This window comes from Bradysia coprophila, unplaced genomic scaffold (assembly GCF_014529535.1).
Source record: "Bradysia coprophila strain Holo2 unplaced genomic scaffold, BU_Bcop_v1 contig_138, whole genome shotgun sequence".
In the NCBI taxonomy this organism is placed as follows: Eukaryota; Metazoa; Arthropoda; class Insecta; order Diptera; family Sciaridae; genus Bradysia; species Bradysia coprophila.
Window position 1 is genome coordinate 154,772 of NW_023503409.1, and position 25,504 is coordinate 180,275.

General features: G+C 32.7%; 3 protein-coding genes and 1 long non-coding RNA gene across 5 annotated transcripts in view; 1 reads left to right on the forward strand and 3 right to left on the reverse strand.

The window, feature by feature from the left end:
- Positions 1-395: 395 nt before the first annotated feature.
- LOC119073204 (60S ribosomal protein L12-like) lies at positions 396-1,335 on the reverse strand. The gene is made up of 4 exons (XM_037178514.1): positions 1,166-1,335; positions 984-1,057; positions 710-890; positions 396-640 (listed from the first exon to the last, which is right to left on the reverse strand). The coding sequence occupies exons 1-4, from the start codon at positions 1,200-1,202 to the stop codon at positions 435-437; spliced, it is 498 nt and encodes a 165-aa protein (XP_037034409.1). The 5' UTR covers positions 1,203-1,335; the 3' UTR covers positions 396-434.
- A 4,977-nt stretch (positions 1,336-6,312) lies between these two features.
- LOC119073227 (tachykinin-like peptides receptor 99D) lies at positions 6,313-13,733 on the forward strand. Of its 2 annotated transcripts, none has more exons than XM_037178539.1 (10): positions 6,313-6,429; positions 8,133-8,327; positions 9,268-9,467; positions 9,547-9,695; positions 9,755-9,876; positions 9,944-10,047; positions 10,219-10,274; positions 10,341-10,407; positions 12,723-12,914; positions 12,993-13,733. In XM_037178539.1, exons 2-10 carry the CDS (start codon positions 8,228-8,230, stop codon positions 13,326-13,328), a joined length of 1,326 nt encoding a protein of 441 aa, XP_037034434.1. In that variant the 5' UTR covers positions 6,313-6,429; positions 8,133-8,227; the 3' UTR covers positions 13,329-13,733. The 2 variants fall into 2 exon arrangements, with proteins under 2 accessions (XP_037034434.1, XP_037034433.1); XM_037178538.1 differs by having other exon boundaries at positions 10,219-10,277; positions 12,993-13,731.
- On the reverse strand, positions 11,099-11,509 carry LOC119073228. Its single transcript, XR_005087014.1, has 2 exons — positions 11,452-11,509; positions 11,099-11,285 (listed from the first exon to the last, which is right to left on the reverse strand). It is a non-coding gene; the product is annotated as an uncharacterized LOC119073228 (long non-coding RNA).
- A 9,837-nt stretch (positions 13,734-23,570) lies between the features above and the next one.
- Positions 23,571-25,504, reverse strand: part of LOC119073173 (metabotropic glutamate receptor 7-like) — a 114,631-nt gene continuing 112,697 nt past the window's right edge. The window contains 4 exon segments of the mRNA XM_037178480.1: positions 23,571-23,862; positions 23,929-24,070; positions 24,073-24,142; positions 24,210-24,309. Coding sequence (XP_037034375.1) covers positions 23,571-23,862; positions 23,929-24,070; positions 24,073-24,142; positions 24,210-24,309 — 604 coding nt within the window.

Genomic DNA, 25,504 nt, shown 5'->3' on the forward strand with positions numbered 1-25,504 from the left:
GTAGACTAAAGATGAAAAGGGATTGGTGAGTAAAAATCACACAATACACTTGTGGGGAATTGCAAATCAGGTAACCAAACTCCATCATCAATTTTCCGGTTACGCTATTATGATCCCTCCACGTTTACTATGAAAATTTAGTAACCGCTGACGCAAATAATGTCAAATCGCTAAGCAATTAAATGTTAAAGTCTCAATGGAATGGCACAAAATTATTTTCAGGAAATACACTCGCCTTCCACAAAACTTGCAAACATTTGAAACAGATTTCCTGACACTAATCCGAACCCTGAATTGAACTGGACTTAAAACACACACCGACCGAGCATAATCGTCCAAATACGAAAAATCATTGGATCTGGTTGCATCTTCCGACTTAATTAGAACACACGCAATGTATTTTATAAATTCTCGTTTTATTGGAACCGTCGCGCTTATTCTGAGGGCACTTCAACCGATCCATCGATTATATCATCGATGATATCATGTGGTGGACGTCCGTCTACGGTGCAGCCTACACTTTGTGCGGTTCCCAAAATTTCACGGACAGTACCGCTCAATTCACGAGCCATTGATCTTGGTCTCATTGTACGGGCAATGGAGAGGATATCATCGAATGTAATGTTGCCATTGTGTTTGACTGAAAACAAAATTCGAAGATGTGAGAACAATGCCGCAAGTAAACAATGAACAATCTTGAGGTACTTACTGTTCTTGACCTTCTTTCGGTCTCGGGGAGCTTCCTTCAAAGCTTTAATGATTAGGGAAGCAGCTGACGGAACCACTGAAATGGTTGCTTGTCTGTTTTGAATGGTCAAACAAACGGTGATCTTAAGGCCTTTCCAGTCACCAGTCGCTTTGGCAATATCGTCACCAACTTTCTTTGGGGACTGTTTAAAGTAAAACAAAAACGATGTAAGCATGACAACAAGATCCACTTAACCATTCCGGTTTGTGTATCAATACAACAATGTTCAACTTACCAGACCCAATGGACCGATTTTTGGAGCCAACGATGATGTAGCACCTACTTCACCACCGACACATCTGAGGTACACTGAAATACAGAAATTTAATTAATTTTTGTATGAAATGTCCAACAGCATATACACACAACCTGAGACGCAAACAAAAACGAAAATAAAACAATATTTCACGTGCTTACCATTCTTCACTTCAGTCGGATCGAATTTTGGTGGCATTTTAGATTAGTTTAGGATCGTTCCTAGTACAATTTAAACCTCGATGGTGTTGATTTATTGAGATTTTGTGAATCCACAAAAATTTCTGCTTCTCAATGACAGAACTGTGGAGGTAAAAGAAAGAGAGACGTCAACGGGTCTTCCGGTTGTCAAGTTTTCTTTTTTTGTTTTGTTGTGACATTGGTTGAGGCGATATGTGACCATATGAGTACTGGTGGTACTGGTGTAGGAAAACCAAATGAGTGAGATTAATGAAAGTAATTTGTCGCACTTTAATTTGAAAGTTTAAAACTGGTGTGTCTCAAGTCTGTATACTTTGGGGTATACAGCCTTGGCGTGTCTTACCACAGTAAATGTAAAGTTGATTTTACAGTCGTCCGTTTTGCTTCCGTCTAGCAAAGTATATAAACACTGAAGGTAGCGCAGTCCCTCAGTAAATAGCAAGAAATACGGATCCCGACTTTAAGGTGAATTTCGTATGACGCCAATACAAATATTTACGCATGTGTATTGATATACAATAAATTCACCTCAAAGTAGGGATCCGCATGTTTTTGCGGATCTGCGCTACCTTCAGTGTTTATATACTTTGCCCTCTAGCGCTCTGTTTACATGACGTTTCCACAGTTTAAATGACTTTTGCATTGTTTTAATTCCAACATCCAAGTACATGGTTGGAAAAAGGAGGCAGAACGACTGGAAAACGGACAACTGTGAATTCAACTTAACGGCAACTATTTTCTGCGATGTTAAAATGCATTGCAGCACGATTATTAAAATTACATCAAATAACCCAGCAATCCCTGAACTTATATCAACTTCAACAGCACTAAACTATATATAAATATTAGTACGAGCGGTGCTTTTTTTACGAATCCGGATGTGAGGCCTCACATTCTTTTGTTCAGGAGGCTCGTAATTGAAACATAATTTGTTATGGTAATGATTCATTACTAATGAAGACGTCATCTTTTGGTACTAAGGCTCATAAATTCATAAAATTATTGAGTATCAAGCGAAGGTCAACTATCGCAATTAACTAATAGTTCCGTTTAAAGGTGCCCAAACCCAAGGTTCTGAAAGAACCAGGTTAAGAAAACTCTGAGTTGATCACGAAGGCGGTGACACAAATTGAGTTCAGCGGCTATGAAGTTTATATGAAAAAGGCAACAAAAACAAAAACAAAATTCCAAATTTTCCTAAAAAACATTTTCTTCAAGTTGATTTCACACAAAATCTGTACTGAGTGCGTTTATCGAAGAGCAGGTTAAGACACTTACGAAGGCGGGTGAAACACAAATCTTGACAATTCAGACGTGTATAATGTTTACACACCGCCTTCGTGATCAACTCGAAAGTGTCTTAACCTGTTCTTTAAGAATCTTGGGTGTCTTAACCTGTTTCTTCAGAACTTTGCCTAAGCCGATTTGAACAAAATAACACTGACGTCATATAACAAATGTCAAAAACTGAGCGTAAAAATCAATGAAAGTGGCAAGTTCCAGCTATCCACCCACATTACAAATTCTTTTTTATTTCTTTCACACGACAGTTTTTCATACATGGGCCTCTCGCTCTTCTGCTATCGTCATTACAATTTGTAGAATTTTCGAATATACTCTATAGGTATGGTCTAATGTTAAACTTTGTAAGGAGCGGAGGAAATAGCGATTTCAATGAAAATCTCTGAATGGTGAGTATTTTTATATGACATCGGTATTTCGTCCGGTTTGTATGGACAGACCATACATTAATTGGTTAAAATGACCCGCTATGCAGTATGTTTTTAAATAGAAGGTGCACTTACGCAAGGCTGTATACTTTGGTATACCAAAGTATACAGCCTTGCACTTACGGCCTGAATTAAACTTAAAAGTGGAAATTGGTAGCAAAATCACAGAAGTAACGAAAGAGAAACGGGCAACGAGCTACATTTTTTAACGGCTAGGAATCGCAATTCAACGAGGAAACGTTGCAAAGAAAAGTGGAAATAATATGCATATTCAAAACTATTTAATTTTTATTTAAATTGTAAACTATAAATTAATTAGAAGATGTAAATGTGATTAGACTAATTCGTCCTACGACACAAATAACAAATCATAATGTAAACATACACAAAACTATGTAGCTATATCACCGATTTTGCAATTGAATCTTCTCGTAATTACCTAAGTGCCCTTGTCCATTTCATTGAATTGCACATTCGTATTGAATCCCTCGTGACTCACTCACTATGCTATTATTAAAGAAATTTATTGTAATTTACGACTAATGATTTTGTCGGGATGCTCTTCTTTAAATATTTATACAAAGACCGAAGGTAGAGTTTATAGAGTTTATAGAAGCCATTCAAATTAAACCTCGATAATTATCCTTAAAGAAATCTGAATGAGTGCTAGTAAAACATACAGATCACATAGGGTGGATCGGTTTATATCAATTTCAAAATCCGTATCCAGTGCCATTCAATGAAAGTGTAGATCTTTTCAGTTGGCGAAACTAATGACAGTATCTAGTTCTCTTTGAATATTTTTGTGCACTAACCGTACTAACTAATTGTAGCTAACCTCACAAAGGCGGAATATTTTTTATCTACCTAGGTGAAATAATAGCAGTGAAAAAGTGCTATTATTTCGCCGTCTGTAGATAAAATAGTGTATTCACCTCTGTCCAAATGTTTATTTAGACACTTGGGGTTATAACATTCGCCTTCGGCTCATGCAATAACTCCCCAAGTGTCAAAATAAACATGTGGACAGAGGTGAATTATATATTATGCACCTGTTGCCAAGATTGGTATTTTGATGTGTAGGACATTATTGCCCTAGCCGAAGGCGTGGGTCGTAATGCCTACACTTCAAAATAACAGTCTGGCAATAGGTGCATATCATATTTTATCTGTCGAGAACAGATATATCGAGATAAACAAAAACTCCCTAGAGGGATAAGCTCGAGATTATCGTTCTAGACAGATAAAATCTACTATTAAATTCCTGAGAAATCAACATCCAATTTTAACATTTTTTAAAACTATTTAGTGATTTAATTTTACTTTGCTTAACTTTAAATATAAACATTTCCTGGTTACATCAAATTGTTCAGCAAAATTTTTAGACAGCATTTCCAGTTTATTTGTTTTCTTAACACAGAATTCAAAAATTACCCCGTTTCGCGAAGTTTGCTGCGTTTAGTTACTTACTTACTTAAGAAGGCACTACAACCTACTTTTGGCCACTTCCAGCAATCTTCTCCAATCGGACCTATTCCGCGCCAACGTTCACCAGGCGCTCACTCTTAGTACTTTCAGATCAGACTCAATTACATCTTTCCATCTCGCTCTCGGCTTCCATCGGGATTTGTATTTAGCAGTTTCAGTGGTACACGCTGCGTTTAGTTAGAACACAAAATTGTGGTATGCGATTGCACCGACTGCCAGTGGTCAAACTTTTGATCTTAATGTCTAAATTTGTATGGAGCGGAGAAAATAGCGATTTCATGTAAACAAACTCACATTTTAATGAAAATCATTGAAAGGTGAGTATTTTTATATAAAATCGTTATTTCCTGCGGTTTGTTTGGACGGACCATACTTGGTTTGTACTTTCATTGGTGCCATTCAGTTTCCTTTTTATTAAAATTATATGTGTCGACACTGGCGACCACCAACGACAAATTTCTAAAAAATTCTAAAATTTATATTTTGTTTCAAATGACTTCCGGCCAAAGAAATTCTTTTAATTTTTTACTTTCTTTTTAATTCACCATTACATGTTAATTAAATATCATTGTCAGGCCTTCAACGCAACGCTTTAAAAATCCTTCTATTTTAGGAGTTTTAGGAGGTTATAGGAGATATTTAGGAGCTTTCGTTCGATATATATATTTTTTAGCAACTTTTTATGTGTCCTTGTAAAAATACATCTATGTGGAAGGCCACTATTTTTGTGATAAAATCATCATTGTACGAATTCTAATAAGCCCTTTCTTGTATAAAACACATATTTTTCCTTTTACAATCGCAATTGCTTGGAGGTTTCTATTTCTTGTAACATTCTTTGATTTTCTATGTGCAAAGTATTGTCTTGTTCGTTCCAATGTGCAGCAAAATTAAACTCATGTTCCGATTTTCCGATTTTACAGTACCGGAAATGGATCTATACAGAAAAATTGTAGTCACCCAAAGTTACCAAAAAGCTCTAAGTTCAATTTTGGACATTTATCAAATTATGCCAAATTAGTAATTACCAAAAATAATCCTTTATTGAGATCTAAGAAATGAGAAGTGAAATTTTTCATGTTATTTTACTCATCCACTGATTGTATTGATCTTAATGCTGATTTATTGGAGGTTAATGAGATGTTCGAAGTATCATTTTAGGATAACTAGTATCATTTTTTGAAATTGTAGTAGTTTGAGGTAAAATCTGAGGAGTGGGAGGTCTGAATCATTGTAAAAAAAAGATGGAAAAGATGGATTCTTGTGTGAATCTTGTTGATTATGGTTGAATATGATTTCCATCTTCTGCTCCATTGAAAGGTTGTATATTTTAGTAAAATTAATTTAATGAATGTCTTGCACCATCATTGCAGTTATACTGGAGTTTAATGAGAACATTTTGCACCATTTTGTACATTGAATTCTTCAGTTATCACTTTCACGCTTCTTTGTGAAAATTTTTATTTGCCGAAATTTTTTTTATTTTGAACAAATGTTTTGTTAAGATATATAGATTACATTGTGGCAAGGGGGACATAACTGGAGAAAATTGTGGAGCAACTTCCATTTTATTCCTATTGAACAGAACTTTAGTGGAACTATGAGCTGTCTGCAAAGTACACAAAATTATAGATGGATAAGGGCAAAACGGCAGTGTCATTGCAACTCAACCTTCTGATCAACAAGAGAAATTAAAATATGTGGAACACTATTTTGCGTAGTAGTTTTCCCCTACCATTATGGTCCCATATGAATAACACTGAATGTGTTTACCAGCGCACATAATATAAACGTTACAAGTTTACTTACTTATGACTTTGTGTATATTATACAGATATTGTGAACATAATTTTCTATTTAGATTTTCGTACAGAATTTTCACATATTTTCAGTAAGAAGTTAAACGACGGTCCGATCAGTTCGATCAATTGTTGTGGTTGTCTTACAAAAAGAATTTAAAAAGCGAAGAACTAAATTTATATCCGAAGAGAACGGAATTAACGTTCGGTTTGTTATGTGTTTTGAACATATGGAACTGAATCTGTGATTATGTGAAGTAAAACAAATTAAATTGATTTATTGAGTTGCAAAACTGAAAGCAAACCTAAACTTTAGCTCAGTTTAATATGCACAAATTTGTGAAAATTTTCGCTCAATTATCTTTTTAATTAATTAGATTAATTGAACGTATTTCAAGATTTTAGTACTGGAATTTATGATTTTGTTTACTTTACTTCAAATTACAATTCATAAAGTAGTTTTGTTTATCTGGAAACGTATAATAAAACGATTATCCTTTTCGTTTTCTATTTTTTTTTTATTTAACTTTTGATATTATATCCCATCAAATATGTAATTAAATTCCATTTAGTATACAACTCACAGCCGAGATATTTCTGTACAAAATAATTACAAATTGTTATGGAGAGGAGGATCAAAAGCTACAAAATTTTATGCTCCTAACGCATGTGATATTAATTTTAGTGCCATTTAGCATTTTTATGTTCATAAAAATGTTGATTTCGCTATTCGGTTAAATAAAAAGTAAATACAAAAACTCGGTTACATTCCAGTCTGATTAATTACATTTCATAAATTCGTTCCACTATGCACATCCTATAAATCCTTCCTGCATTTTTATTCATGAAGTTTTTCATGTCTGTACTTTTTCGCGGCATCGTGACAAAAAGTGAATCTGTTTTCAGTAAATATAATGAAAAAAGTCTTGCATTCGTATAGTAGTGCTTTTCAACTCGAAAGAAATTTATGAGGAATAATTTCTTTAAATTATTTTCAGCGAATAGTTTGGTGAACTTTCAAAGAATTATAAGACAGAAAAAAAGATTGTTGCTTGTAGCTATATCCGATCCAATATTATTTCGATATGGAGGAATCTTCGGAATCTCCTTCAATTTGCTGGAAAATCGTCAAAGTATAATGAACTAATTTAAAGTTTAAGAATCAATTTCAGAATACTTCGACAAAACTTAAAACAAGCCATCGTCGATCAGAGTAATTGATTTGTGGAGCCTTTCTGAGTCATTCAAAGGTTCTGAGAAAGTTTCATTTTCAAACTAATTCACGTCAAACAAATGGTCAAAATCTGTGCATCATGCAACTTCTCGAGCCTAACTCTCCGCTCTCTTGCATTTCCAATATTTCAACAAATTATCTCCTCTTCCAATTTCGACTTCTTAACCTAAAACTCGTAAATTTTTAAGCCTGTGGACTAACAGGCCCAACGCAGGTCTAGGTGCAGAACTTCTCCACTCATCCACCTATCTATCAACACCAAACATTAAAGGGCAAATCGTTCAAATTCATTTTTGTTGTACCTTGAACTTATTTTAGTGGATAAATTAGCGCAAATGCCTTTTATAAACATATCTAAATTAGCTACTTACGGAATCGGGTATTGAAATTGCCAAGCATTTTGTAGCAAAATAATTTTATGGTGTAGTTAGGGTACTTCAGTGCCAAACAACCTTTATGTGTGGTTTCTGTTTCAAAAAACCGTATGGCAAATTATGGCATGGTAAAAATTTATTTTCACATGCCGTTATTACAGACCCAAAACAATATACACATAAAAATGGAAATGTGCACACTTCAGATCAGAATTTATTACTCCAATCAATATTTTTGCGTTTTTATGCGTTATTATGTACACACATCTCATTACAATCACTTTTTATAACTCGCCCAAATAGAGTCAGTGCAAGTCGACACGATTATGTGATGATTAATCAATTACACTAATAAACGGGCACACACATAGTGAAACAATCAAAGAGACATTGTCGAAATGACGTCCTCATATGGTAATGAACTCAATGAAATTATGAAGGATTTAGCAGTCACTTACAATGCATCCAATTCATCGAACACTAATATGATGGCTGAAGGTTCGTATTTTTCATTATACTGAAATTGTAATTTTATATAACTGCTATAATGATGATTTCCCGAAATAATTTAGTTGTAGAAATAGCAAAAAGTTTCATACGTTCACTAACAACACACAGATTGTTTTACTCCGGATTAATGATCAAATTTCGAGCCACATTTCAGTAAAATTTGAATTCTTCTTAATCAACACAGAAATGATGAATAATGCGTTTCATCATTTCTGTATTAAATTAAATTAGAAAAATTATCTTCAGTCATAACCCCTAGACCAATTATCTAGCAACTTCTCTCGCGAGAATATTTTCTAATAGGAAAATTGTTTTTCCCGCGTTTCGTAGCTGCCCTTTTGACATTTTCCACGGCTCTTCTTTTGGAGAGGATGTCACTTTCATTTGCTTTAAGTCCTGTTTTAACTTTCTCTATCCCCACACGATTTCAAAATTATGCCGAATTTTGCATTATTTGTGTTATGATGGATCGATTTTACCAAGTTGAAAATTCACACCCAGCCTCATTCGTAGCTTGCGAGACTAATCTAACTGCATCATTACATTTTTGGAATCCCAATACTGTTTGAACGATTTTTTGGGTTATCATGAATTTGGAAGGACGCTGCTACTCCTGTAAGCTATCTAAACTAAATGAAAGTTGCATGTTCTTTTCTAAATCTCCCTACTGATGCCTTACGATAACCTAAGAAACTATGTGGGGTTCGGAGCCGTGGAAAATGTCACAAGGAATGGGTGTGGATTTTCAAGTAGGTAAACTCGATTCACTCCAAAATCTGCATACATAAAATATATATTAATGGTAAACGCATTATATAGTTGGTATTACAGCTCACAAAAGCTCGTACATGAATAGTACATATTGTATCTATGCATTTATTGAAATTCTAAAATCGGATGTGTGTAATGATAAAAGAAAACATTTCAGATTTATATGAGGTACCAGTTGGACTCATCATTTTGATGTCCGTATGTTACGGTACAATTAGCTTATTGGCGGTAATTGGGAATTCACTTGTTATTTGGATAATAGCCACCACCAAGTCCATGCAAACTGTTACCAATTTTTTCATATCGAATTTAGCATTGGCCGATGTCGTTATTGGTGTATTCTGCATTCCGTTTCAAGTTAGTTTCGGCTTAAGTTGTATTAATTGAATTTATGTAATTATTTTTTATTATTAACAATCAAATATTAACGGAACAGTTTCAAGCGGCTCTTCTTCAGAGATGGAATTTACCCGAATTTATGTGCTCGTTTTGTCCGTTTATACAAATGATTAGCTTGAATGTATCCATTTTTACGCTAACAGCGATTGCTATAGATCGACATCGAGCTATTATGAATCCATTACGGTAAGATTTGAATTAAAGAAATAAAACAATTTTCACATTGATAAAATTTTCATTTCAAGTGCAAAACCAACCAAATATGTCTCAAAGTTGATAATATCTGGGATTTGGTTCGTTTCGATCATATTCTCCATTCCAATAGCTGTTGCACTCAGAGTCACTTTAGTGCTGGAGGAGAGAACTTGTAAGAATGGAATTTGCATTACTGTTAATGTCATCGAATTAATACAGATTTTTATGCAACATTTCAGTTAACGATGGAAGAATCGTTCAGTACCAAAAACCGTTCTGCGATAATATAGTCTTGGACCCTTGGTTAATGAGACACTATAGGTACTTTTTGGTATTCTTTCAGGTACGTTCGTTTACACAAGTTAAGTCAATATGTGCATGGAATATGAAAAAAAAAATATAAATTTCGTTAGTAATAATAATCGTATCTCGGAAAATTTGTTTATCCGCTGGTTGTTGTTTTAAGATGTTTGAGTAAATATTTTCCATTTTGAAATATATTTAATTTTTCTAGTACATGATACCGGTCTGCCTTATTACTTTTATCTACGTTCGAATGGCTATACGATTGTGGTAATTGCGTGTTTGTGGTTTTTTGTTTACATTATTGATATTTTCTCCTTTATACGAATGCAGGGGTTCCAAGACACCAGGCAACGCTCAAAATTCTAGAGACGTGTCATTAATGAGAAATAAGAAGAGGGTGAGTTGTTTTTTTGCCTTAATGACATAGACTATTTTCGGTATAATTTTTTCTCATATTGACTTAAATTTTCCCACATTATCCTAGACTTCCCCTACAGCCATGCACATTTAAAAGTACCTTCATTATTATAAAAATTTCTTATTTCTCTTATTTTGCTTACTTCTATCATTTCTCCATATATACTCGTTATGAAGAAATAGGAAAAGTTAGAGAAATAAGAAATTTATAATAGGATGGTACCATTTCCAGTTTGGAAGAATGCAAGAAATGCGAGAAAATTTAGGAAAATAAATGAAAAAGTTTTCCCAAAAATAGTCCCTGCTTTATGATGAACACATATTCTTTTAGAACAACTTTCGTTTTGTTGACAATCCATGAATCCAAATGAATGCGCCGTACGTTCTCGTTTTATGTCTTTCTAATGTACCTCATTTAACATACAAATATACATTCGGATTTAATTGTGTTAATCATAGAACATAAGAACATACGTTGTTTAGGGCGCATTAATAATGTTGAATGTTCAGGACATGCAGGACATGTCTATACTATACAGAACACATATTAGAGAAATAGCACATAATGCACATAATGTTTTTATGGTTTCACTTTATTTTAATATGGTCCTGCTCAAATACTATGACATTTACGTTCAAATTCTAATATGCAGTATTTCCTGTAAGAGGCATCGGTGCTTTGTTGAAAAGCACACATTTGGGCGTTTCTTAAATACTGGATATTAGTTTACTTTTGATAATATATCTTTACAACAGAATCCCTTTTCATAAATATAGGACCGCAATAACAACCACGAATGTGTTAGCTTTCAACAGAAAATAGATTTATTTGTAGCAGTTTGACCAGCTCTGAGAAAACTGATTAGTTTATGAAAATTTCGTTAAGAGGCATCGGTGCTTTGCTGAGAAGCATACATTAGGGCAATTTTTAAATACTGAATTTTAGTTTACTTTTGATGATATCTTTCCATCAGAATCCTTTTTGAAAAATGTAAGACCGCAATTCCGTCCACGAATGTGAAACGTAAACAGTTTATGAAAATTACGTTAAACTGCTCACTTTTCTCAGAGCTGGTCAAACGACTACAACCAAATGTATTTTCTGTTGAAAGCTAACACATTCGTGGTCGGAATTGCGGTAGGACCTTTTTGAAGAAGGTTTCTGATGGAAATATATCACAAAAATGAAATATGAGGCACATAAATGTAGGCTACAATTTTAGCTAAGTACCGGTACCTCTTAAACTGCTCACCTTTCTCAGAGCTAGTCAAACGATTACAACCAAAACTAATTTTTATTTAAAGCTAACACAGTCGCTGTCATACATTTTCCAAAAAAGATTTTGAAAAGATATCATCAAAAATGATATCACCGACGCCTATTAACATATCGATAACTTTGCTTACCATTTATCGCTAATTAGTCCCTAAATCTTTAAATCAAATCTTTTAGTTGCTATGTTCCTACAATGAAATCCGTATCATAATTACGTTGTGCACTTTAATATCAAACTATAACTAGCAAATTCCCTACTACTAATTACTCTATTGTTTACTTGTAGGTAACTGTTCCATTTGTTATTAAAAGGCCGACCACAAAGTTTAATTTTAGCTTTCGTTCCTTACCCACCCACTTAAACTCACTTTTTGCGAAAAAGTTAGCCTTCAATTCTTATATTTACATGAAAATTAAACAAAATTCCTGGAGCAATTGACAATCCTTTAGCAAACGTAAAACTTTATAAATGATAAATACACGAGGACCAGCGAAAGTTCTTCAACAGCTTAGCTTGTACACTCTGCACATTGTACAGTTACATCCCGCACACTTCGTATTTACTTTATGTAACTGACGTTAATGTATACAATTTGTTTTTGCCCACAAAGTCTTTTCGGTGAATGAATTTCTATGTTACATTGTTTACAAAAGTATCATTCCATGATTTACGCTGTTTCGCATATAGAAAGAAAAACTCATTAAAAAAGCGGTAATATTAAGATGCTGTCGGAACACCCCCATTGAGTGCATAAAAATGATTAAATGTCTTGGCGTCTCTCTTGGGCCTGAAATATAATTCGGATTTCATTTTCCACATTTTTTTTGTTCAACATCTCCGAAATGGCCTACGGCTAAAAGAGAATTAAATAAAAGACTGCAAAATGCCATAATCAAAAGTGTTTCACCCGTACATTCCTTGGTGATTTTCTTCTGTATGAAATAGTATTCTAACAACGTGAAAGACACACGCGGTTAACAAGTTTCTATTAAAAAAATTGTTTTTGTTTATTTTGTAGGTCATAAAAATGTTAATTATAGTAGTTCTGCTTTTTGGTATATGCTGGTGTCCATTGCAAGTTTACCATATTTTGCAAGTAACATGGGAATGCGTAAATGAATACAAATACATAAATATCGTTTGGTTCTGTTCAGACTGGTTAGCTATGTCCAATAGTTGCTACAATCCCTTCATCTATGGTATTTATAATGTAAATATCATTGCAAAATTATTTTTTATTATTAGAGTAAAACGTTGAGGCATCGTAAATATTTACGTTTATTTTTAGGATAAATTCAAACGTGAACTCAAAAGACGATTTCCAATATTTCGCCCGAAGGACAATGCGTCCGATATGAGTGAACCAACAACCATGACCATGTATTCGAACGTGAGCACTATACGAAATTGTAACTCATATTCAACACGATTGAAGGAACCCAATGGATCAGACTTTGACCAGAAAAAGAATCGAAATCGACCTACCGATACCAAGTCGGATGAAAGAAATGTTTTATATCAACCGATTTGCATCGAATTGTCTACGAATAATTTTAGTTGTTGTTGTCACAGCATGGGCAGCGGCAGCTGTTCTGGTAAATCGGAAGCTGCATTTTCCTCTTGAGAGTCGGATACGTATGTAACATTAAATTTATCTTAAATATCGTTTATTCAATTAGTATTTAAGCAAACATCTATTTGTTGTCTCTGATAATAGATGAAGTGAAGATTGGCCAATGTGTCCAACTAGTTAAATGGAAATCGATAATAATTAAAAAAATAAAATTAGGCAAAAGATGGAAGCATGTCCAATTAAAAAAATAAATAAAAACATAACTAACTTTTAAGTCCACAAGATATCAGGCCGAACCACGATCGGAGAGTCGAGAAAATCAAAAGAATATCTAAAAAGAAAACGGGACACATGGTCATATGCGAACAGATGAGATTTTATTTTTAAGAATGTATAGCTAGTAAATGGCACTGGGACTATTTTTGGGAAAAGATTTTACCATATTTTCTTATATTTTTTCACATTTTCCTATATTATTCAAAATTCAAGAAAATGTGGAAAAATGTGGAAAAATGTTTTCGCAAAAATAATGCCTGGTATCACGTGCAGTGGGAGGTGAGGCAAATAGTGCCTTACATTTCTTATCGTTTTTTACAGATTTATGTTGTTTTTTTTGAAATTTGCCGATCAGTGCCGAAGGTGAGCCGGCGGTAAAGACAGTAGATTCCTGGTATTGAAAGGCTTATGATAATTTTCATATTTTTTCTTATACGCTGAAACATTATAACACTAAAATGGAAAATTTTCATGAAAAATAAGGATGTGATATGAGTATGAGTAAGTGGTTGCAGCCCTCGCAGCAAAACAAAAATTTAAAAATTAATTTAAAAGTTTGGATTCTTTAGAAACTTTTATGAGCGTAATTTAATTGAAGTAAGATTATATATGAATTATTAAAATATGACTTAGTTCATTCCATTTGTACTTTGGTTTCTTCTTAATAATTTAGCATACACAAAAAATTGCATAGCATGTGAAAGCTCCAACAATTTTTTAAAAGAAACCTAATGGAATCGGACATTATCTATAACGTTACTGTTCAGGAAATTATTTATTTTATTCATTTTATGACGGATATAAGGTCAATTAATCGCAGTGACAACACTTTAAATCTAGTATGTTTAGTAAAATATGTCACATTTCAATGCGTCAAATGATGAAAACAGCTTTTCTTGTGTGATTTTTCTCTGCTTCGGCTCGGATCGACAAATCTCACACAGGAAGCGATATTTCCATCATTTGTTCGGTTGATGTAATATTATTTGTTATTATTGATGTAAGTAATAAATATTGAAATAAAATTGAGTTAAAAACTAATTTTGGACCTAAACGTGATTTCTTATTGAAAATGCTAAAAATCTGTTTGATCAGTTTTCAACCTTTCACAAACGACAATGGTGTTACTTATATTGTGTGACGTGTTTTAATCGAGATTTTTACTTATTCCAAACTTACATTCGGTTGTATAACTCTAGCCAGATCGTATCGTTTATTTGGCCGTCGTTGCCAGTTGACTTTCCATTTGTAAAAGTGACAGCGGTTTTACTTCGTAACGGTCAAAACGTTTCTTTTCCTGTGGAGTGTTTTACTAACTCAAAATGGTCTTTTAATTAAAGGTCGTAAATATCAGCACAGGTTGAAGACAATTGTAAATACGATTCATTAAAACTACAGCCAAGCTTAGAATAAAATTTATAGATTTTATTTATCTTCATTCAATGTGATCTAACATCTTTCCATCGTTCAGCATACTTATTTCACTTTGTGCTGCAAGTCTATACTCTAAACAATATTGAGTTTCTTTGGATAAATTTTACTTGTTTTTAACTACAATCATCGATCTAAACAGTAATTTTATAATATTTTTTTGTTTCATTTATATTTTAAATTTTCTATATATTTTAGTGTCCTTTTCTGCTATTTACCTTTTTGTTATCAGATTATATGACTAAGAGCACGTATATCAATTTTATCTATGTTCTTGTTTATTATGTTTTTCATTTAATTTTAATTTTATGTTTTGCTTAAATTTATCTTGCAATATACTTAAATTGTACATACCTTATTAACAACGTAAGAAAATTGATATGTCAAAAATTATTTGCTAAAAACCATTTAAAAAAAATTAGCGCTGCAATAATTTTTCGTTATTTTTCTTTTTATTTAGTATAATTGTTGTAAGCATTAACTTCAGTTTTATTTTATAGGAACTTGTGGAGCATTTTTATTCAGTTTTTAAAATGACTATGAAAATTTGTGTGCCAATGACATTGATTTCACATTTTCCCCTCTATTTTAACTTTTTGTTTTTTCCAATTGATCTGAAAAGCTGAAAATGCGATTTTGAATTTATAATTTAAACTTTTCGAATCAAACTCCGTTTTGAAAGTTTAATGATAATAGATCAAATTAACGACAACAAAAGAAACTGTCGTTACTTTGTTTCAGTGTCAATTTTCCACATTTTTTTCAGTCGTGGACGATACCGGGTACAGAAGTGCACTTATTCCACGAAAATTTAAAATCGTTATAGAAATTTTATTTTACTCAAACATAAGCTTACACCTCGAATACTTAAAGATGTGACTGACAAGACTTCGGTCCTCTGGTATATCTGCTATTGGCAGAACAGGGCCCCCTTTCCGACGCTTAGTAAGATTCACATATTGTCTGGTTTGCGTCCAGTCCATTCCCAAAATTAATTTTAGTGATGATTATCTTCGCTCAGATTTTTCAACCATTTCTCTTTTTAAAAGGTAACATGAATTTTACATATGAGATAATTGAATCTTGCACTGAATTGAACAATGTTTTAAACCGAATAATCTGGTGACACTTGTACAAGGTAGCGAGTTCATGTCGGTCGTTGCGTTTTCCGAAGAAAAGCCAATTGAGCTCCTGCGAACTCGTAAAGTTGATGAAAAGACCATACATATAAAGACCGTTTTCGTGAACGTTGAACATTGGAGTAAAGGCGTTGGTTCGAATTTGCTGACAAAAATCGAAGCTGCTGCGAAAGAACTAGGCTTTGACACTGTGACACTGATGGTATCTGAACACAACTCACGTGCAAAGAGCTTATATACAAAAATGAGATTTGTAAAAACTGACATTCCCATAACGGGATTTGAAACCTGGACAAAACACATAAATTAATGGAAAGTATTTCGGAAAAAAATTATTTTTCGACTTTAGCATCATATAATTTATAAAATTGTAAAATTCCTAATTGTTTCTGTGTCTTCACCATTCTTGTGCCACCGGTAGCATAGGGCAAGACGTTTCATGTTTTTTTTGCTCTAATGAATTCTCCTAGCTTTGATATATCAGATCGAACAAAAAAAATTAAAAAGGTTCGATTGGTCACTTAGTAGTGCCTCCAAAGTTCACCAGGGTCGAATTTTTTTAGATTGTTTTTGAGTTTATTGCAAACTTACTTGCAAACTCAGTGATAGCTTTTTTTTGATTTTCTTTGATCTGGTTCATTAAAGCTAGAAGAATATATTGGAAACGAAAAACCACATTAAACGTTCGTCGCCTGTGTTACCGGGGGCATATTTTCAGAATATGCAATACAAGCCTGACTAAAAAAAATTCTCCTGATTTTCAATTCTTTTATAATAAGCGAACTTTTGTAACCGGTTTCGTCTACGACTAAAAAATTTGTGGAAAATCGGTGTACCCCGAACATGTAAGTATATTTACTTCTATCCAGTCTGCATTTACTGGGCAGTTTGAACAAAGCGTCATTCGCTATTGAAAACTCTATTGGAACCATCGGACAAAAACAATCATCAATGAACATGAAACTAGTTCAAAATTTCGTTTTTTTTCAACATTATAAGTTCCACAATTCATTGACTGTTTCAACGCATATCGACCCACAATGGGTCGATTTTGGAAGTTCGTATTGAATTTTTTGTTTAAAAAAGGGTTTCTTATATGAAAAATATTGGGATTGTAAGCAAAGAGATGAGACTCTTTTTTTGTCGCTTAACTGTTCTAAAGATATGCGTGAACGAAAATATACGAAAAAAAAAGTTTTTAGCCACACAGTCTATTTGTTCAATCCATTCTCGACACACACTTGCAATTTTTAAAAAATGACTTTTTTCGCTTCATTTCTTACAAACTACAATCGATTAACATTCATAAAATGTTGAACGATTTAGCAAAATCAATAGAAGATCAGTGCTCTCTTACCATTACCGTTTATTATAATTTTCATTAAATTTTCTATTTTATTTTTATTGAATATTTTAATGTCCTTAAATTGGTATAATGTTTGTGTACGTGCACCACCCACTTATCGATTATTGTAATTTTATAGTATAATAATAAGTAGTCAACGAATTTGGAGGACGTTTTGTTGTTAAGTTTTACTTTAATTTTTTGTTAAGTTTTAGATAAATGGATATTTTTATTTAAAAATATTTCTAATGATATTTAATGACTTTAACAGAGAAATGATTGCTGTCATCAATTTAATAATATTTTTTCTTTGGCACAAAAGTTTTTATTTAATTGTTTCTGAGAACTAACATTTATCGAAGAATTTTAAACATTTTTTTTCATTGAGTTTTTCTTTCTTCTTCTTTATAGTACACGATTGACTAATTGACACCAATTTTTAATTTTTCTATATTTTCTATTTATAATATCTTCATTGATTGAATATAGTGATATTCTAATATACAATTAAATCTTCAATTCATTTGTGGCAATGCACATGGTTTTTATTTCATGGATTTATGTACAAAAAGAATAATTTTTCATTTTAATTCCTATTAATCTGAACGCTAACGATAATAATTCATAGGTTCTATAACTGTATTAATTTACGTTTTAATATCGGAGGGTTGATGTTAATACCTGTAGTGGTAAATAGACATAAATACACGTTTTTTTTTCTATTGAAAGTACAAAGTTTTCTTCCTTTTTTGAACAATTTTGCTTTTCGCATTACGACTAAGACTGATAAATGAGTTAAGTTCTTTTTTTCAATTTTTTAGAAAGTGCGGTAAATGAAACGATTTTATAGAAAATCATCAAAATAATGTGCTCGAATCCTTTGTCTTTATTTTGTGTTTTAAATTTTATGCGTACTGTAGGCAGTTCAATAGAGAGATTGCGATTATCACTAATGGTATTATTAATGGACAAAAAACTGCGAAATTATTAATAACTTCTCCATACAAAGTGCTTACATGCAAAGTGGAGAGTCTAAATCAAAACTTTTACGTCGACGATACGAGAAGATCGCAATGTCCCTATTATCGCTATATTTTGTGGGTAGAAATGTGATCCAGAATTTGCTTTAAACAGCCATAAAAGCCGTATACTCCTACTCTTTAAAACATTACATAATTCCATAAAGAGAGGATTTTAGGCTAAATTAATTTACCAAACTTTATCTTCACTTTGACGGATGACTTTCGTGAGAAACCCGTACCGTTCGATTTTGTCTTATTTACGAGTTACATCTGCGTAAAAAGTACCGCTTAAAGCTTTAAAGCCTTTACTGAACTTAAAACCGAATAGCGATTTTTTTGAATACATTTTTTTATTTTTCTAGTCTAACTCAATAGGTAACCGGAATAGATAATGGATTTAATGAACAGAATTCTCATTTTGCATCGTCATTATGTTCTCTGTGACTATGGACGGATTCAATGAAAAAATCATAAACTTCATGATGTATTTGCAATTGAAATCAACTTTGATTTAAAGAGAAACTAATAACAGGATATTCATAAGATAAGATATAATTCTGAGAACTTATTTGTACATTATAATGCATTTTAGGTAAAGTTATTGTCCATTCATTAATAAAAAAAAAATTGATTTTACTGCTTTTGTCAAGTGAAAATTGTTCAAAAAGTATTTATTTCAAATATATTTAAATATTTTGTGGTTATTGGTTATTTAGCGATACAGAGGAAACTGCGGCAATTCAGTAAAAATTTAATTTTTAGTCGAATTATAGAATTCAGGGACTATAAGAAAGTAGAATTTGTTCTTCAGTTATTGCTAATTAATTGTTTTGTGCTGAAGGTTTCAAAATACAACTTTTAGGTTTTTAGCTTTTTAATGAAAATGGTTAAAAACAGAAATAATATGGAAAAATATCTCCGGCTAGTGTTGTCTTATACTTAGAGAAATAAATGTTAAAACGAATGAAGTAAAATATTTTGTATCAAATACTAGGCAACACGTTAATTTCTTCACTATTTCAACCCATTTTGTTGTTATCAAAGTGGTCAAGTAATTTTTGCCTGAAACAGCTCGTATATCAGAGTTATAATTATTGAGGATTCCTTTCTACGACTAGGACGACTACTGACTCATTCCACTCTAGAAATCATAATTTGTTGTGAGAACGATTACTAAACTTTAACAGCCCGCACAGAAAACATACACTCCTAATATTCCGAAAAGTCCTTTCTAAAACCATTTGAATTCTAAAAATCCGGCACCAAAAATTGTATTCCGAGTTATCGCAGCTCCCATTGTGAAAATGACTTTATGTTTCGTATTTTAATTCAGCAACCCGACACGTCCATCAGTTTTTACATTTACAATTTAACATTTAATTAATTAAAATTAAAATTTTTATTTTATTCATTTTTATATTAAATGTTTTTTTTTATTAATACTGTCTCGTAGGTAACATATTGAACCTCGTGTTTAACACAATTTGTTTTTAAATATACTATTTGAGCAACAATGCTGCCTAATTCATTAGCTTGATTGTATTGTTATTATTCCGTCCATTTTTCTACGTTATTGAGCATCTATCCGTTATACATAATAAGCAACAATCAATATCTTTATTCTATTTTCATAAATTAATTAATTAAATTCCTTTCTTTTACAAAAATGGATTTCTGTATAAAATCTATAAATGTAACAATAAATTCAATGTCTAGTCGTGTATGTACATGGAGAATAATGGGCACAATTAGATTGAAAAATCTGCGCACAATTTGATTTGAAATTCTTTCTACAATAGATAACTAAAAACAAAAATGAAATGTGGATAAATTCGAACATAATACGTTGATTTCTCGTTAACAATCTATCCATATCTATATCTGCCTTCCATTCAGGTCCTACAACCAAATATGAACGGAATCAAAGCACAGACTTCAGTTGGAAATATTTTTCGGTATTCATTTCTGTTCGTTTTTCCATCTTCTTCCCATGACAAATTACTAAATTTTTTTTGTTCCGAAGCTTTACGATTTTAACGACGTGAAAGCAATATCGCTCATTCGGCGTGAAATTCTTTGAAAAATAAATATCTCCCGAAGACATCATTTGCGGAATGAGCAAATTGAAAATTAAGAAATAATCCGTTTGCAGATTATTAATATTGTAAAATGACATTTATATCGTAAACGAGAGAATTCCTCGAATTACCGTGTTACATGATAAATTACAACCATTTCAATTCATTTTGATACCATTCATTAGACACAGAGACAACCACTGTATCTAATTTATGTGAACACACGTTTTACATCTGTTCGAAAGGTCATATTAAAATACATGTGTTGCTACCAATTAAATCGATAATGCAAATCTACTAACACGAGACAGATTTTCGGAAAATGTAGTGGGTGTTAATTAATAAATACACAATGAAAACAACGAGTGAAATAACCTATATTTCGCTAACATCAACTTTTCACGGTGATGTTTATACACACACCCAATGTTTAATCTGCTAGCCACACATGAACATCGTGTCGAAGTGACTGTTTTTTTGTTGTTTTTTTATTCCTCAAAAATATTGGAAAAGAACCTTCATTGAGACACGTATGTAAGTTATTATCATCATAGAGAAGAGAAAGATATTTTCGTAAATATATGTATTTCTGTTAAATGTTCACCGCTCATTGTAAGTTCTTCAGCTCCAAGCTCGGATCCAGTACATACACATCAATTTCGTCGTTTGTTTGCTGATCGAATCTAGGACTCGTACGCGACACTGTCGTTGTTGATTGATCGACCTGAACTTTCGTTACGGAATGTTGCATGCTGTATTTGCCACCTTTCGCATCACCCACCTTGAGTTGGAGTGAAAATAGAATTTTTAACCACAAAATCATTTTTCTATTATTTTTTGGTGTTTCGTTGAAACAAAATAAGAAATTTAATCATCGAATTGTGTCAAAGGAAGTATGGGATTTGAAACGAATTTTTAAATTGCTACTCGACCGATTTTTGAACTAATGATATTTCTGGACACTATTTTACAATGGCAAGCGGGGAACTTGTGGAAAACTAAAGATGAAATAAAAAGTAAGAAATTTTTAACATAAACTTGGTTTGCTCTACAATAATGTGGTTTTTGTAGAATAATTTATCTTTCAGTTATTAAAATGTAAATTTGAGATTCTTTGAGTGACCTGCCGTAAAATTTCCCATTTTTTTTTTTTTTCAATACCTGCTATAGAGTTGAGTCCTACAAGTTGAGATGTTTAATCAATGAAAACATTCGGAATAACCTGGGGTCTTTAACACCCATGACGAATGACACACCTTTAAATAAATTCAGAATTTCTAATTACAATGCTCTGATTACGTGACCACCTTTTCCATTCAGAATCAATTCAACATATATGTTGAGCCTCTAAAGTATGCGTATCAGAATTCAGAAGTATCATTTGGAGACGCTATAAAAGACGATGACTTACAAAAAAATGAAATACCGTTTATGCGACAATGATAGACTTCCTGATCTGAAATTTACAAGTGCAAAGGGAAGGATATTACATGCTTAGTAATATACTGTTGGTTTGGTGGTGTACCTATTTTATATAAATGAACAGCGAATCAATATCACAAAAATCAACAACTGGTTCATTGTCGACAGTTCAATTTATGGATTTCATTTTACACTTTTAACGACAAACTTTACATCTACACCAAGATACCATTTTCCTCTCATTTATAACTCTAATTACATAAGACATTTCACTACTATAAACTGACAAGTATTTACCATTTGAATGAAAAAGAAATTACTAGTTAGTTGCCACGATGTTCGGTATATAACCATGGTTTTTAGACATCTTGAGAAGAAACTTTAGAAACTCAAGAGCTCAAGGCCTGTAGAAGAATTAACAAAATGTGTGCATTAACTAGGAGTATACCATTGAAAGGAATGTGACGACAAATAAATGGGCTACCCGCACGAAAGCCCACAAGGGACTTAATGATGGAAAATTGGAAGTCGATTACATTATTTTACAGTTCAGTTAGTTTAATTTTATAAATCGTATACATCGTGCAATGTCCTAAGTGTTTTACGTGTTTATGTTCGACTGTACGACATTTTATAAGGAAGAAAAAAGCTTAGCTAAATTACTGTACCATGAATGTTATGCATACAAAATGTGAAACAATTGTTTGTATAGAACACAACGAATTGTGGAAAATAATTTATTCTGAGCTTAGCGTGACGAAAACACGACAAAAAAATGTTTCAATAAATTGGCCAAAATTTTTAAATTGATTTAAATTCAGAAATCTCGTCACCATAACTACGATTGTCTTTTTTTAGGTAAAAATGCAAACGTAAAAATAATTTGCCAAAGTTATGCTAATTCAAATAATAAAAAAATCAGAGAATTTATTTCGTAAGTAGCGTTAGTTTCGTGCGGGTATATAAATTGATTAAAACAAAAATTTACTTAAAAAAATGTTGTTTCAAAACTTAGTCGTTATACTCACCTTTTTCCCATTCGTCTGTCGTACATTCTTGCTGAAACAGTACCAAATAAACTTTCGGCACAAATAGACATCCTAGTGGCACCGATGCACTTATCATTAAACACGTACACAGACATTTGAATCTGTTCAAGTAATCCAATAGTTACCAATTTAGCGGTGAATATATTAAGGCATTTCCAAATGAAGTACTTACTCTGTAATCATTTTTGGTACTGAAATAAATCGGCAGAAATGCCAGCCAAACGATACAGGTGCTGTACATGGTAAATGCAATATACTTTGCTTCATTATAATTTTCTGGAATTTTCCTTGTTTTAAATGCATACAACGTGCATAGCAAGATCAATAACATGTTAAACATTAAAGATAACACCAAAGATATCTCAGACACTTTGCACGATAAAACGGCTGTCAATGGTGATGGGTATACTTCCCGCACATCTGGTTCCTCATAAATTAACCAAACAATTGTGCCAACTACGTTCACTAATGCGATACCTGCCATTAACCATATGGTTTTATTATAGTTTTCCACCCATTTAATAAATTTTCTTAGACATTACCTAAGCAGATGGCAACCTGCGATAAAGGTGATGTATATGTCGGTCTATGTACAGTCTTCACACCACGGTTAAATATTCTCGAGATTCGATTCGTTTTAATGAAAATAGCACTGTAGCACAGACTCAGACACAGTCCAAGACCAACTCGAACCGCAGCACATCGTCTTACAGTGGGTTCGGATAATATCAAGAAAGTCATTCCGTAACTGGACAAAATACCTAGCAGTAATACATAACACAGTTCTCTTCCGGATGCCATGATCACCGGTGTCTTGTTAAACCTAAAAGCAAACAATTGGGTCAAAATTGACTGCACATTATAAAATGGAAAACCGAGTTGATCTCACTTAATAAAACGCATACAGTAAACACTGTACAACGATACCGATAGCGGCAATATTAATGGCACCAATGCCCATGGACTCTTCCAATCGATAACTTGTGGCGTTAACTTGTCACATTCGGTCTTATTTTCATTTGGTGCGCCGGACATGTTATACATGTGTCGTTATCTACGTATGAATCTTCCCGACATCGCAAACACGACCAGCAACATTGATCCTGAATTGTGGATATAAACGTAGAAAGTCGTAAGAGATTCATTATTTCGATTTCAAGTGTAACCAACCTGATGATTCTTCACATGACCAGCTGGACATGGACCGCTACAGATCGATTGAGGTACTACTCCGTTATGCCATTTCAATTCAGTCATACTAAGGTTTAGTCTGCGAGTGAAAATAAAATAAAATTCATCCTTTTAATGGTTGTTCAATTCAAAATTATTATAATCTCAAGTACGTGCTGGAGATGTAAAATATTGAAAAGTTAAAAAATTTGTATCAGTCTGGGACAAACAGTTTTCGCGTAACTCTGCGACGTAAATCGATATTTATATAAAATCGTCAAATTAATGGTACTTGTTTTGAAGCCCGTTTCTGTCTAGGATAAAATGCACATCAGAGCAAAAAGAGAATATTTTCCAACTACCCTTTTCGGTAGTAAGGTCGAAATGATAGATTTTCTATTTGTTTATTGGTAGATGTTTTATCGGTAGATAATGATTTAATTAGTGTACCGAGTTGTTCATCTTCTGAACAACATGCCGGTCACGTACACGGAAAAATTGTAAATCAAATTAATTTGGGTCAAGTTCACTTGTTTTGCGCTTACGTAACACACCTTGTCTAACATGATAGGTATACGCTTGTTCTGTATTGGGTTGAAGACGTTTCGTTGCGATGAAAAATCTCCTCATCATATCTTATTACGCTTTGAAATGGAAATATGAACGTTATCATGTCATATATAGAATACATAAGAATTTTCCGCAATACAGCTAGAGGCCTAGAGACGTATAGCTCCATATAATATGGTATCTCTTAAATAAAAGAAAATCCGCAATAGTAAATCATGTTTTTTTATTCAAATTTTCGGAAATCATCCCATTTGATTCATTGTAAGCATTTAATTCTGAAGAAAGTCATTCAAGAATTTATTTTTGCCAGTGTTATAAATGTGTTTGGAAGGAAACATTAGGACATATTCAACTTTTGCCGTAGCAACAAATACGACATAAATAATGGTGCATAAAAACTGAAAATCCGGGAAAATTCGAACTCCTGCCATATTACATATTTACCTTGCTTGCTATTCATTTAATGGTACAGCACCATACATGCACATCGTTAATTTATAGAAGGATAAGCAAACGATGTGTATGCAAAGAAAAGTTAAGTCTGCAGTAAAGAGTATCGTCTATGTATTATAAAGTGCTTTCGGAGAAACGAGATTTATTGATTTCGAAAAGGGCAATGATTGCATTTCGCTGTAAACTTTTTACAGCTGCTGAAGGATATTTTATTACATTTTTATTACAAACCAAAAGCGCCGTGAGGTTTGAAAATCATAAATATGAATAGC

Bases quoted from the DNA above. Each gene is read 5' to 3' on its own strand.
- LOC119073204 (XM_037178514.1), bottom strand. From the start codon at position 1,202: ATGCCACCAAAATTCGATCCGACTGAAGTGAAGAATG. The intron at 1,058-1,165 runs GTAAGCACGTGA...TCTGTATTTCAG, and splicing joins TCCGACTGAAGTGAAGAATG to TGTACCTCAGATGTGTCGGT. The intron at 641-709 runs GTAAGTACCTCA...TTTTGTTTTCAG, and splicing joins CCGAAAGAAGGTCAAGAACA to TCAAACACAATGGCAACATT.
- LOC119073227 (XM_037178538.1), top strand. From the start codon at position 8,228: ATGACGTCCTCATATGGTAATGAACTCAATGAAATTATGAAGGATTTA. The intron at 8,328-9,267 runs GTTCGTATTTTT...AAAACATTTCAG, and splicing joins CACTAATATGATGGCTGAAG to ATTTATATGAGGTACCAGTT. The intron at 9,696-9,754 runs GTAAGATTTGAA...TTTCATTTCAAG, and splicing joins GCTATTATGAATCCATTACG to TGCAAAACCAACCAAATATG.